This window comes from Elephas maximus, chromosome 26, assembly GCF_024166365.1.
Source record: "Elephas maximus indicus isolate mEleMax1 chromosome 26, mEleMax1 primary haplotype, whole genome shotgun sequence".
Classification (NCBI taxonomy): domain Eukaryota; kingdom Metazoa; phylum Chordata; class Mammalia; order Proboscidea; family Elephantidae; genus Elephas; species Elephas maximus.
Window position 1 is genome coordinate 34564596 of NC_064844.1, and position 15547 is coordinate 34580142.

General features: G+C 37.5%; 1 protein-coding gene across 4 annotated transcripts in view; it reads right to left on the reverse strand.

Moving 5' to 3' along the window:
* Nucleotides 1-15547, reverse strand: part of TTC27 (tetratricopeptide repeat domain 27) — a 291976-nt gene that overhangs the window by 214563 nt on the left and 61866 nt on the right. For all 4 annotated transcript variants that reach the window (XM_049870400.1, XM_049870399.1, XM_049870397.1 and 1 more), the window contains 3 exons: nt 14596-14729; nt 7531-7643; nt 2283-2349 (listed from right to left, as the gene is read on the reverse strand). In XM_049870400.1, the coding sequence (XP_049726357.1) occupies nt 2283-2349; nt 7531-7643; nt 14596-14729 (314 nt within the window). The remainder of the gene's footprint in view (nt 1-2282; nt 2350-7530; nt 7644-14595; nt 14730-15547) is intronic.

Below are 15547 nucleotides of genomic sequence, written 5' to 3' on the forward strand. Positions count from 1 at the left end.
CGTTTATATAAAAATATGGCCTTTCTCGCCACAGTCTTGTAACTATAACCAAATGATTGGGTGGAACTATGCAAATATGGTGCTGTGGCCCACCAAGGGGATTGGATAGCTTGCTAATAATGCAAACAAGGAGGATGGTACCCTTGTGGGGGCGGTACCATGCCAATAAGGTGTACGGAACCCTAACGAGTGAATTAGTCAGCTTTGCCATCCCTCTAGGCTTAAAATGAGCCATCCCAGAGGCAGAAAGGGGGGACCTCACTAACACCAAGAAAGAAGAGCTAGGAGTGGAACATGTCTTTTGTACCCGGGATCCCAGTGCTGAAAACATCCTAGATTCAGGAGACAGAGGGAGCTGTAACACCAGAGATGACAAGAAGCAGCAGCAGAGGCAAATGGACCAGAAGACTGGCAGGAGATGATGCAGTGGGCTTCCCAACCCAAGGAGCAAGAAAGCTGAGTGCCTTCAGGCAGTTTTGCTGGCAGAGTGGGGTGCCTCTGAGCGCCTGGTGGAGCTAAGCTCTCCAACTCATGACGAACGGGGTGAGAGAGCTGAGTGCCTTTGGCCAGGTTTGCTGGCAGAGTGGGGTGCCTCTGGGCACTTATCAGTGGAGCTAAAGAGCTTTGTAATACTTACCTGAACAGGGCAGAGGCCGGGCCAGCCTAGGAGGTCAGAGGGGCCAAGGGGCCGAGAGGCTGAGGGCCAAAAAGAGCTGCCTGCGGGCAAAGCTGAGAAGAGGCTGTCCTGATTGAAGAACTGTATCCTGAATTGTTTCTGATACTGAATTATAGCCTGTTACTTCTCAAAATAAACCCCATAATCGTGAGTATTGTCTGTGAGCAACAAATTATTGAACCCAGCAAAGAAGTAGAGAGTGCTGCAGGAAGGACAGCTGGTGTCAGAATTGCTAAAAAGGCTGGAAAGAGGACGTATGTCTGACCTCCACCTCAAAGGAATCAGCCTTGGGTTGCTGACCTTGATCCTCCTCCTCCTCCCTGTGGCATTACAGGTCAGATGCTACCCCCACGCCATTCTTACACTTGTTTAATATACTTTTTTACAAATTTGTAACACATTTACTTGTCAAATTCCTAATGGTATATGTAATGAATAAATATTGACATTTTCACAGTTGCCTAAAACATACATAATATAAACACCAAAGATCTCTAAGAATACCGAAGTAGAAAATAAAACAGGCGCCCAGAAGACTCAAGAGACTAACATCTACCCAGTTCCATGAGGGTATACAGAAGAGAGTAATTTTCAAAATTTATATTACAATACAAAGTAAACTAGCTTTTCTTTTCATTAAAAAAAGTACTTTCTTTTGCCTTATCCGTAAAATAATAAAGGAAGAAAACATCAAAATTCTAATTTGATTCTTAATCATGATAACAAACATGCCTTTGAAAAGTGATATATCTTAAAGCAACTTGTGTTCATTAAAGAAAGTGTACGTCTTTGTTTTACCCATAAAGCTGACCCCTGTGACTTTTCTTCTGTAATTTTCCCTTCTTGAAAACTCTCCGTTGATCTTATATACGCAACCATCTATTACTCTATTTTTTCCTTTTCACTGCCTTTCTTCTCCAATATGTTCTTTATCAAATTTATTTTCTTACCCCCCATTTCCTCTTAAATCCTCTGTAATTTGGTACCTACCCAGACATTTCACTAAAATTGTCCTATAACTACGCAATGTACTCATAATTATCAAATCCAACAGCTTTTTCTTTGTCCACATTTCTCTTGACTGCTCTGTATCACTGAATGACGACAAGCACCTCGATGCTCCTGACACCCTCCCCTTCTTCAGCCTCTTCTTTACAACCCATGCGATCCTGCTTCTGCTCCTAGTTTTCTGATGTTCTCTTCTTCATCACATTCTTGTAGGCAACACCCCGAGTTTTGAGCCTATGAGGTTGCATGCTACAGTGGCTTTCAAGTGAAGTTTCAAACTCTGACTTTGTCATTTTTTATTTATTTATGTATTCAACAAACACTAATAAGAGCACCTGGACTAGGCCCTAGGATAAAACAATGAACAAGAAATATTTGGGCACTGTCCTCAAGTTCTAGCAAGTGCAAAGAAAAATGGTTGTGTTTAAATCACCAGTAAGATGTGTACAGCTCGGAATCTGAAATGATGAGGGTTTTTTCCCTTAATTTACTTAGGTGGCAGTGTTTCAACATGAGCAATCTAAGGCAAGAATAAAACAGAGGCAAAATAATTTACAAGTGAAAAAAATGAAATGGAAAGAAGAAAGACAGTACTCACTGATGTAAATGCCAGCAGTTCCACTTCCGTTAGCTTGTGAACTAGACTGTTCTTTTGTAAATTTGTGCTTTAAATTAAAAAAAAAAGGTAAATTAATTCCAAAATGCATGTTTAACTAATAAAATCTAAGTTTTAAAAATCAAAGCAGAGATCTGTTATATTTAAAAGTACATATTTCAATATTACTTTATATTCAATATAGATATGAGGTTGCCGAAGTATAAAAATTAGTGCTGACAAAGAAAATATGGTTAATATATTAAATATCCACGTAATTTAAATTGCTAGTAAAAGAAAAAAGAAAAAAAAAAGAAACCTATCTTTACCATTCCACACACAAAAAAAATGAAAAGAATTAGTATGGCACCAACTCCTGTTTATAAAACACACACCACAATATAAAAACATTACTAAAAACCAAACCCGTTGCTGTCAAGTCAGTTCCGGCTCATAGCGACCCTACGGAACAGAGACAGTAGAACTGCCCCATAGAGTTTCCAAGGAGCTGCTGGTGAATTTTAATTGCCAACGTTTTGGTCAGCAGCTAAAGACTTAACCACTGTGCCACCAGGACTATACCTACTAAAGAATTAGACAGGAAAAACTTAAGATGTCAAAGAGACAGAACAAGGGGAATTAGAACCTGCTGATCCACGAATAATTTGGCAGAATCATTTTGAAAACCAAGTTGGGATTATCTTTTAAAGTGAACATTTACATATCCTTGACTCAGCAATTCCACTCCTAGTTACAGTGGCTAGAGAATTCCTGAATGTGTGCACCAGGGTAAAGATACACAGATATTCAGAGTAATATTGTGTGTGACAGCAGAACTCCAGAAACAATCCAAATGAACCAAAGGAGATTTAATAAACTGTGATATATTCATCAAAAGGAATGCTGTATTACAAAGCACAGCTACAGAGAAAAACGAGAATCAATCACAGCAAAATACTGACACTAAAAAAAGCACATTACAGAAAATTGCACAGAAAAAGACGCCACTTTTATAAAGCTCAAAAATAAGCAAAATGAAGCAGTTGTAAGCTTTTATAAAGCTTAAAACAGGCAAAACAAAGTAATTTACTTGGAGGCATGTAAAATGTAATAGGTACCTTTTTTACAGACAAGAAAATGAAAAACACAAAATTCAGGATAGTGGTTACCTTTTGAGGACAGGCTAGAGGGTGAGATAAGGAAGAAGCATACAGATTGTATCCATGGCATTTGTAATCTTCTAACTCTTAAAGTTGGGTAATGGGTTCACTAGTGTTTGCTATATTATTACATTTTATAATGTATATATGTATACATCTACCCCTCACTTATCAACTGTCTCGTTATCCGACATTTCACATTTACAACAATAGTAAAAAATCTACTACCCAACTATTTTGCACATTAACGACTTAAGTCTGGCAGTAATGAACGCCCAGGTGCAAGGCAAGAGTAATGCTGGCTGTGATGGTTAAGGTTATGTGTCAGCTTGGCTGGGCCATGATTCTCAGTGGTTTGGCAGTTATGTAATGACGTAATTTGGCAGTTATGTAATACAGTCATCCTCCATTTGGGGATCTGATGTGGCCATCCTCAATTTTTGCTTAATGCCAATTTTCACATAAAAACCTGGTTTTGGGAACCTAACCGTGTCAATAAGTTAAAAGAGCACAACCCACTGCCATCGAGTCAACCCTATAGGACCGACTAGAACTGCCCCATAGAGTTTCCAAGGGGTGCCTGGCGGGTTTGAACTGCCAACCTCTTGGTTAGCAGCCGTATCACTTAAACACTATGCCACCAGAGTTTCCCAAAAACTAACTCAAAAGTGCATATATACATAAAAACACATAAAGTGTAAATTACTTTGTTTGTAAATACTGTTGCTGCTGTTGTTAGGTGTCATCAAGTCGGTTCTGACTCATAGCAACCCTATGTACAACAGATTGAACACTGCCCAGTCCTGCGCCATCCTCACAATCATTGATATGCTTGAGCCCACCATTGCAGCCACTGTGTCAATCCATCTTGTTGAGGATCTTCCTCTTTCTCTAACCTCCTACTTTACCAAGCACAATTTCCTTCTCCAGGGACTAGTGCCTCCTGATAACATGTCCAAAGTACATGAGATGACGTCTCGCCATTCTCACTTCTAACAGCTTTCTGACTGTACTTCTTCCAAGACAGGTCTGTTCACTGTTCTGGCAGTGCATGGTATATTCAATATTCTTTGCCAACACCATAATTCAAAGGCATCAGTTATTTGGTCTTCCTTATTCATTGTCCAGCTTTCGCACGCATATGAGGGGAGTGAAAATATCACATGGCTTGGTTCAGGCACACTTTGGTCCTCAAGGTGACATCTTTGCTTTTTAACACTTTAAAGAGGCCTTTTGCAGATTTGCCAATGCAGTATGTTGTCTGATTTCTTGCTGCTTCCATGGACTATGATTATGCATACAAGTAAAATGAAATCCTCAACAACTTCAGTGTTTTCTCCGTTTATCATGATGTTGCTTATTGGCTCAGTTGTGAGGATTTTTGCTTTGCCCGTTTTTGACCTTTATAAAAGCTTATAATTGCTTTATTTTTATGTACCTCTAAATAAACTGCTTCATTTTGCACACTTTGAAGGCTGTAGTCTTTAATTTTCATCAGTAAGTGCTTCCAGTCCTCTTTACTTGCAGCAAGCAAGGTTTGTCATCTGCATACTGCAGGTTGTTAATGAGCCTTCCTTCAATCGTAATACTGTGTTCTTCTTCATATAGTTCAGTTTCTTGGATTATCTTCTCAGCATACAGACTGAATAAGTATGGTGAAAGGTTACAACCGTGACACATACCTTTCCTGATTTTAAAGCATGCAGTATCCCCTTGTTCTATTCAAAAGACTACCTCTTAGTCTATGTACAATCAAGTGTTCTGGAATTCCCATTCTTCACAATGTTACCCATAATTTTTTATGATCCACACAGTTGAATGCTTTTACATAGTCAATAAAACACAGGTAAACATCTTTCTGGTATCCTCTGCTTTCAGCCAGGATTCATCTGACACTAGCAATGTTATCTCTCATTCCACATCCTCTTCTGAATCTGGTTGAATTTCCTGCAGTTCCCTGTTAATGTACTGCTGCAATCATTTTTTAATTATCTTCAGCAAAATTTTATTAACATTTGATATTAATGATAATGTTCGCTAATTACGCTCAAAGATGGCAGCCAACCATGCTGCTTTGAATGTGTGTCACTCTTCTATAGTCCTGCCAATAATGCAATCTCATGCATCATGCTCTTGAAAGGGCTCACTACACCTTTTCCAAGTCTCCCATTCCAAGGCTTCAACCGGTAATTTTTCCCATTCCGGGTACCATGCTAAGTCTGCCAAATTGTAAAACTTCAGGTCTGTTCCTGTTTCGCTTAATCAGCCATGACTGAACCACTTCAAAGCCCTGGTCTTACAGCACCAGGAAGAAAAACATGAGCATTAATGATTCAAGGTTCTGAATATTCATTATCCCTGAGCTAATAATGATACAGGTTTTACCATGTCAAAACATCTTTCCAAAAGGGAAAGAAAGAAGAAAAGGGAGGAGAAAGGAGAGGGAGGAGGAAAAATAAAGTACTGGAAAGTAGTACTAAGAAGATTCCAGCTCAGTAATATTTCCACTATTGTTTCACTTCCTTTCTTCTCTTCCTGAACAATTCAGTCCAAAAGCAGAACTGCATAAGGTAGGCAGCCGTGTGTGTATACAGAAACAAATATAGACAAACACTGTGTGTATACATATAGACATTTCTTAGCTCTGTTGGCTGAGAGGTTCTAGAGGCAATGGCTCCCAATAGCAATGAGCACACCCAGTGCCCAAATCTTAGTTTCTGAATATGTTCCTCCACTAAAATCAGTCAGCACCCCTGGGAGAAATGGCTGATTCTAGTGCTGGGGCAGCCTACAACATCTAAAAGAATGATGGAGCAGGTCAAAAAGACACAGAAAATTAAAGGGTATTCTGCAAAACTAATCTCGGACAATTTCAGCATCAAAATAAAATAATGATAAGAACAGATTATATTCCATTGAATAAAATAGGAATCGATTAATCCTTACTAACATAAATAAGTAAATGAATAAATTTAAGGTTTGATGAGGAATGGATTATTTATATAGTCTATAAGTACTCTCCTACAAAATACTAATTACAAAGGGAAAAAAGAAACTTTACAGTGGAAAAGTCTGGCAAATGCCACTTTAATCAAGAGATCAAAGTAAACATAAACATAACTAGTAGTGCACAAATCAAAATTGTGTTTCACCTGCAAGGATACAACGAGAACCATAAAGCCTTACTTCTGTGATATCCCTACTAAAAATGCATAACCTCATCATAAAGATGCATAACCAAATGTAATCATAAGGAAATGTCAGGCAAACTCAAATTGAGGGACAGCCTTCAAAATAACTGGCTTATAAATTCCAAAAGTGTCAAGATCATGAAAGTCAAGCAAAAATGGGGAACTATTCCAGACTGGCAGAGGCTAATGCAATGTGGTAATTAAACATAACACAAATGTTCTAGCCTAGATCCTTTTGCTATAAAGGAGACTATTGGGACAACTAGGGAAACCTGAATGATAGTAAAGCATGAATGTTAATTTCCTGACTTTGATAGCTATATTGTGGCTATGTACGAAAATACCCTGATTTGTTGGAAACGAATACTAAATTATTCAGGGGTTACAGGGTATCATGTTAGAAACTTATTCACAGAAGTTCTTTGCACTGTCCTTGCAACTTTTTCTAAGTTTAAAATTATTTCAAACAAAAAGAAAAACTAAGCTTTTACTAGTATTAAAAAGTAATTTTGTCCTTTGAAATTTATATATCCTCAAAAGTTAAAATATTCATTCTCATTTACCTTTAATATTTTATAAGAGAAAGATGAGCATGCCAACTCACAGGAGATTTCTACTCTCTAAACCTTTAACCGGGAAACCCTGGTGGCATAGTGGCTAAGTGCTATGGCTGCTAACGAAGAGGTTGGCAGTTCAAATCCACCAGGTGCTCCTTGGAAACTCTATGGGGCAGTTCTACTCTGTCCTATAGTGTCGCTATGCTGCCCAACTATTCCTTCTCACTCTTCATAAACATTCCAAGATTCCCGTATTCATCCGGTGTTTTTGAGATCTCACTGAATAAAGATTTCCTCCAAACATGCAAGATATTCAAAGTAGCCAAACAAGTCATTAACTTACCAAATTCCAAGGATAACAGCAAGCTCTTCAGCACATAGGTCAGGCATCTGAAACTGTTCACAATCCGCTAACTGTATCTCATTCAGAACAGTATCATCATTGAGCTCAAAATTCTGATGGAACACAAAAGAAAATATTTGGACCAAAAATTAAATGTGATTCATTCAACAGAGCAGTAAACAATAGATGGCTAGGGAAAGATAACTTAGCTTTTTGCTTAAGATTTTAAAATGTCCACATAATAAGCTAAAACACATAAACCAAACCAAACCCACTGCCGTTGAGTCGATTCTGACTCATAGTGACCCTATAGGACACAGCAGAACTGCCCCAGAGTTTCCAAGAAGCACCTGGTAGATTTGAACTGCCGATCTTTTGGTTAGCAGCTGTAGCACTTAACCACTACGCCACCAGGGTTTCCGCTCAAAGACATACAAGGGGACAAGAAATAAAGGACATGGTACCTGTACCTCAGAAATGTACTGATAACAACAACAACAGGGAGTAACAGCTATCATTAACGAAGCCTAGTATACAAAAAGCTGACAATTTTACATATACCTTCTTATTCATCCTCACAAAGTTGTTGTTGACAGGTGCCATCAAGTCGGTTCCGACTCATAGCGACCCTATGTACAACAGAACAAAACACTGCTCAATCCTGCACCATCCTCACAGTCATTATGCTTGAGCCCATTGTTTGAGTCACTGTGTCAATCCATCCTCACAATAATCACAGGCAATAGGCATTTCTATCCCCATTTATAGATAAGGAAACTAAGAATCAGACTGAAGAAGCTGACTTGAGGCCACACTGAAAGTATGTGGCAGCATCAGAACTCAAAGCCAGATCTTTCTACTCTGCCTCTAAATTCTAATCTAGAATTAATTAATCATCAACTTTCCAACTGTGTCTCAACAGTATAGACGTATCGATTGTGATATAATTATAAGTAATTTGTCAGTAATGATAGAAATACTAAGTTGACATGCTGATTCTAAAATTTACGTGGAAATGCAAAGGTCTAAAATAAGCAAAACAATTTGAAAACGTAGGATCAAATCTGAGTACTTGATCTCAAGAGTTGCTATGAAGCTAACAGTGTGAACTGGCATGAAAACAGAAATATAAATGAATATAATAGAACTGAGTTATAAATTTCATACCACCAGTTGCCACTGAGTCTACTCTGACTCACAGTGACTGACTCCGTGTGTGTCAGACTAGAACTTGCTCCATAGGGTTTTCAATGGCAGATTTTTTGGAAGTAGATTGCTGGGCTTTTCTTCTCAGGTGTCTCTGGGTAGACTCAAACCTCCAACCTTGCAGTTAGCACCAAGCACATTAACCGTTTGCATCATCCAGAGGCTGCCAAAATTTTACACCCGTACATAAAAGGCTGATTGATTTTTCTACAAGAAGTGTCTACGTGATTCAACAGGTAACCATTTTTTCAATAATGATGTTGGCGTAACTGGATATTTACTTAGAAAAAAATGAACCTCCACTCTTACACTATCTACACATAAAAATCAAATCAAAACTGATCACAGACCATAATGTAAAAGCTAAAACTAAAAAACTTTTAGAAGAAAATCTTTGCAACTGTGGGGTAGATAACCAAAAAAGAAAAAAACCAAACCCAGTGCCATCGAGTCGATTCCAACTTCTAGCGACCCAATAGGACAGAGTGAAGCTGCCCCATCGAGTTTCCAAGGAGCACCTGGCGTATTTGAACTGCAGACCCTTTGGTTAGCAGCCCTAGCTCTTAACCACTACGCCACCAGGTTTCCCATGTGGGGTAGATAAGGATTCCTTAAACAGAACACACACATACAATGAACCGTAAAACAAAAATTTGATAAATTTGACTTCGTCAAAATTAGTAACTTCTGCTCAATGGAAACACCGTTAAGAAATGAAAAGGCAAGCTACAGACTAGGAGAATATATTCATAATATACATATGTGAAAAAGGACTTATATGCAGAATATGTGGAGAACTTTCACAACTCAATAAGAGAAAAAAATTTTAAAATAGGCAAAGGGTTTGAACACATACTTCATAAAAGAAGATATATAAATGGACAATAAAGCACACGAAAAGATCCTCAAGAACAGTAGTCAACAGGGAAATACTAATTAAAATTAGAATGAGCTACTACTACAAAAAAAAAAAGAAACCCATTGCTATCAAATCAATTCTGACTCAACAACCCTGCAGGACAGATTAGAACAGCCCCTATAGGGTTTCCAAGCCTGTAAATCTTTACAGAAACAGACTGCCACACCTTTCTCGGGCGAAGCAGCTTGTGCTTCGAAATGCCAACCTTTCAGTTAGCAGCCAAGTGCTTTAACCACTGCACCACCAAGGCTCCTCAAGACACACATATTAGAATAGCTAAAATTTAAAAGACTGACAATACTAAAGTGTTGACAAGGATTCAAAGCAATTTGAAATTTCACACATTGCTGATGGAAATGTAAAATGGTATAACGACTTCATAAAACAGTTTGGCAGGTTCTTACACTAAACATAATTTACTATATGATCCATCAATTCCATCCCTAAGTAGTTACCCAAAAAAATGAAAACATATACCCAAAGACATGTACATAGATGTTCATAACAACTTTATATGTAATAACCCAAAAGTAGAAACAATCCCAATGTCCATCAACAAAAGAACAGATAAACAAATGATGGTATATCTAATGGAATTGTATCCAGTAATAAAAAGGAACCAACTACTGAAACATATAACCACACAGATAGTGGTAGTCCCGACTTATGATGGGGTTCCATTACAACGACTCTGTCATAAGTAGGTTCTGACGTAAGCTGGATACCTCTTTTTTTATGATTTTAGTTTTTATTACTATTGCCTTTTATTATCAGTATCTTTATAAATCTGATCTTTGTCTTTGGGGATTGGTAACATTACATATAAACTTATAGATATATTTTAATACATACACATAAATCATAAAAATTTACTCCGACAATGAAGAGTTGGATGATGTTGGCATTTTGTCTGTTGCAGTAATAAGTCCACTTGTGGAAGGTTCTGGATCACCTGGATTATCTCTGGAAATGGGGATGGCATTTCTAGTCAGAAAATTAGTGAGAACTGTCTGTATGGTCCTTTTCTTTTTCTCTTATTTCGTGGAACATCTCACTGCTTCTCAAATCTGCCTATCGACTTTAGCAAAGGGGTCACTGTTTGGGTCCATGTTACAAGCAACTGAAACTTCTGATTCAGTTTAGGAAAAACTTCAGCTAATTCTTTCACTGTAAAATTTTTTGACAACTTCCCTCCTTCCTCTTCTTCATTATTTCTTTCTTCTTTAGCAATTCTCTCCTCTTGAAAATCCATTAAGCCCTGATCTGTTAATTTCCCTCCTTCGTGACTTACAAGCTATTGCGTATCGACAATACCAAATCCTAAATTCAGCGTTCTTGCCATATGGACAATTTTTCCACCGATCTCTTCTATCACATTATCCTAATCAAATGTTTTTCAATGTGTTCACATAGCTCAGCAATTTTTTCCAAATCCTCTACATGCATTTTCCTTAACTTCCTCCTAGGAAGATGCAATGTTCTAGATACACTGAAGAATATTATAATCCTTCCAGAAATCAAGTAATGTTACTGTACCTCCATCTGTTGTAGTTGTTGCCTGAGCAAACCTAACTCATAGGTAGTATGCCTTGAAAGTAGCGATTACACAGTGATTCACAGGCTGAATCACAGCTGTCATATTGGGAGGTAGATAACACCACTTACGCATCTTAATTTAGATAATCTATGTGAGGAAGATGTCCTGGGGCATTACCAAGTAGCAGCAGGATCTTGATGGTCATAAGTATGGTCTGTCATAACTCGAATACGTCATAAGTCAAGGACTGCCTTTAAATCTCAGAAACATCATGCTGAGCAAAAGAAGCCAGACACAAAATAGCATGTGCTATATGATTTCATTCATATGAAATTCTAGAAAACACAAACTATCTGTAGTCACAGAAAGCAGATCAAACGGCTATTTAGGGCCAAAAGCTGAAACCAAAAGCCAAACCCGTTGGTGTTGAGTCGATTCCGACTCATAGCAACCCTACAGGACAGAGTAGAACTGCCCCATAGGGTTTCCAAGGATCACCTGGTGGATTTGAACCGCTGACCTTTTTTAGTTAACAGCTGAGCTTTTAATCACTATGCCACCAGGGCTCCACCAAGGGCCAAAGGGGTCAGGAATTAACTGCACTTCCTGAAGTGATGGAAATGTTTCACATCTTAACTGTAATGATGATTGAGTGTATATATTTTGATACATCTCATCAAACTGTACAATTAAAATGGGTTCATTTTTCTGTATGTAAATTATACCTCAATAAAGCTGATTTTTAAAAAATGAATCAGCAAAACCACAAAAAAAAAAAAAAATCACACTACTACACACACCTTAGAGTGGCAAAAATTAAAAGGACCGACAATACTAAGAGTTGTCAAGATGTAGAGCAACTGGCACTGTAATACATTGATGGTGGGAATATAAAATAGTACAAAATTTTAGAATACATTTTAGTAGTTGCTCATAAAGTTAAAAATACACTTAGCACACAATCCAGATATTCCATTTCTAGGTATTTACCCGAGAGAATTAAAACCATATTTTCACACAAAGACTCATACGTGAATGTTCCAAACAGCTTTATTCATAATAAATAAAAACTAAAAACAACTCAAATGTCCACCAACAGGTGAACGGATAAACACATTGTGGGTCATCCGTGCAAAGAAATACTACTCATCAATAAAAAGGAACTAACTCAGGTGGACACTTGAGACTGTGTTGGCATCTCCTGTCTGGAGGGGGGATGGGAGGATAGAGAGAGTTGGAAGCTGGCAAAATTGTCACGAAAGGAGAGACTGGAAGGGTTGACTCATTAGGGAGACAGCAAGTGGGAGTACGGAGTAAGGTGTATATAAACTTTTATGTGACAGTCTGACTTGATTTGTAAACGTTCACTTGAAGCTCAATAAAAGTTAATAAAAAAAAAAAGGAACTAACTAGGGAATACTACTCATCAATAAAAGAAGCTACAGCATATCCTGGTGGCCATCCATTTTTACCACAGGCCTCTCAGAACTTTAAAAAACAGAGCTACACATGTAATTTAAATTTTTCTAATAGCCACATTACAAGAGGTTAAAAAATAAGATAAAATTAATTTTAATATTTTTAAGCTAATACATTACAAAACTGCCATTTTAACATGTATCAACAGAAAAATTATTGATATACTATACATTCTTTTCTTGGGCGGGGGATACAAATCTGATATGCATTTTACACTTACAGTACATCTCAATTTCAAGCTAGCAGCTTACCTGCCGATCTAGGGACTCGCCAGCCTCCGTGGTCTAATCTTGGGTTCGTCAGCCCCTGCAGCTACGTTAGTCAAGAAAAGTCTCCAGTTTGGCACATGGGCTTGGGACTTCCCAGCCTCTACAATCATGTGAGCCATTTCCTTGATATACACACACAAACACGTACACATATATACATGTATATTTTTACATACATGTGTTTTTATATACATGTATATTTTTACATTCATGTATTTTTACATACATGTGTATTTCATATACATATATCATATATATGTATGTATGTGTATACATATGTATATATGTGTATATATGTATGTGTGTATATATATATGTATATATACGTGTTTTTTTTTTTTATGTGTATATATACAGCTTTGCTTCTCTAGAGAATCCAGCATAAGACAGGGGACATTAAGGTTATGTCCATGGTGGTAGAACGATTTGGAAAAAGATAGGTAAAATGGTTGCACAACTTGAAGAATACAATCAATATTACTGAATTGTACATGTAGAAATCGTTGAATTGGTATATGTTTTGTTACGTATATTTTTACCACAGTAAAATTTTTTTAAAAGTTAAGGAAGAGGGCCCAGTATATACAAGAAGGAAGTGAAAGATGGAAGCCGGGTATCAACCCAGTTACCCTGACCAGCATCAGGACAACAGATGCACAGTCATTCCGATATGGCTCTACTTCCTCAACTGTACAGGCTGCACACCATGGATTCTTACCTGTGAGTTTCTACATAGTTCCCTTCCTTCATTCTCCTCTTAGAATCAACAGCTATTCCTCGCTAAAGTAATCACAAAAGCAAACAACTGAGTATCTGGAGCAAACCCAGGAGATTTACAATAGATCATCAAAATCTTCCCTTGGGACTACTGACTGCTGCCATTCTTCTCACCCATCCTATCCCCTACCCTGGGCATTACTTTCAGTACAGAATTCTAGTATCCAGTGAACCCAAGGTAAATGTGATTACAGGCCCTGAAATGAACAGTAGACACACATGGGCTTCAAGGACAGTAAATCCAACCTAAAGACAACCAAAAATGTTGGTATGAAGTCCACGGGATCAGAGAATATAAATGCTAATGCCCTCCAAGAAAGCTGCTAGAGAGGCATAAAAGTACATAAACTGACCAAGAACCATAAACTCAAGCTACAAGAAGTGAATTTATCAGCCAGGTCAAGGAAAACATTCTTAGGCAGCAACCAACCCATGAAAAACAGAGTAACAAAAAACAGATCACAAATTTGACAAAAAAGAATTTGGGCAATCTGGCAATTTAGAAGAAGCCCAAGAAATTTTGAGTCTCTTAATGCTCTAAACTATCAATAAAAGGCAAAAGTAAGGGAGCAAATGTGATAGAATCTAGAAAACTTAGTCTCTACTCAGTCCTTGTGTATTTTTTCAAGGAAGGTAATATATAACTGACTGTATTGACTAATATTTATTGAATTCTAGAAGAAAAGCACTGTTATCTCTATTTAAGCGTTTAAAAAAAAAAACAACAGGTTTTATTTTCCTCCCAGCCACCTTGAAAAACCTCAGAAAGGACAAAATGAAGTCTCTTCCCACTCCATTCAGTGTTTCTACAGTACTCACCTGCTGAAACTATTAGAGATGGATGTTAATTTGATAAAATAACTTATGATTCTACTTACCTTGGTTAAATGTTCCTGAGGAGTGGGTGCTGGACTTAATTCGCAACCTGGAAAGACATCCCCTTCCCGTCTTACATCTAGAATAAGTTGTGCCACATAATTTTCCTGAAACCGTGTCCTTTTTCCCAAAGCACCTGAAAAAAAAAAATACAATTTCTGTCTATTGATTTCCAATCAAAACTACTGTGCAGTCATAAAGAGTAATATTTTAAGAGTGCTTTGAAGTTTATAAAGTGTTTCCCCATTTCACATAAGAGAAACCTGAGGCTCAGTGATATTAAAATGACATAAGATTATAAAGCAAACAAGTTGTTGTACCAGTACTCAAAGCCAGAATTTCAGCCACTAGATTTCATGTACTTGCTCTTACATCAAACTACATCCCTCCTCAAAAAAGAGTAACTCATTAAGAGTCACAGGTAGAAAAAATACTATTACTCCACACACTAGATGAACAAAAGGGAGGTTCTGAGGTACAACCATTTGCTCAAGATCACAAGGCTCCTCAGTAGCAGAGCCAGAGCTTATAACCAGGGTCTTCAGGTTCCAAATCCCTTAGTCTTTTTACTACACTATCCAGCTTCATGTAACGCCAACATTTTTTTCTTTATGTATCTGAAATACCTTGGCTGCAGAATAGCAGGTTTCAAACTACTTTATAGAAGCAAAAGTTCCAACTTCCATTCTCAGGCAAGGGTCATATTATAAAGACCCTTAAATGTCAATCTAAGGAATCCGGATTTTATCCCATGATGAGTCTGGCTCTAGGTTATGCATCAACCCTTTAAACATGTTATGATAACAAATAGCTACTAAGAGAGTTTAACACAGCTTACTTTTTTATAGTAAGGCTACAGCTGAATGGAAAAAAAATAATGGTCTGATTTTCATTTTATATTTGTGGTTACCACATTTGTATTTTTAAATTCTTTATCCTTACTTAAAAAAAAAA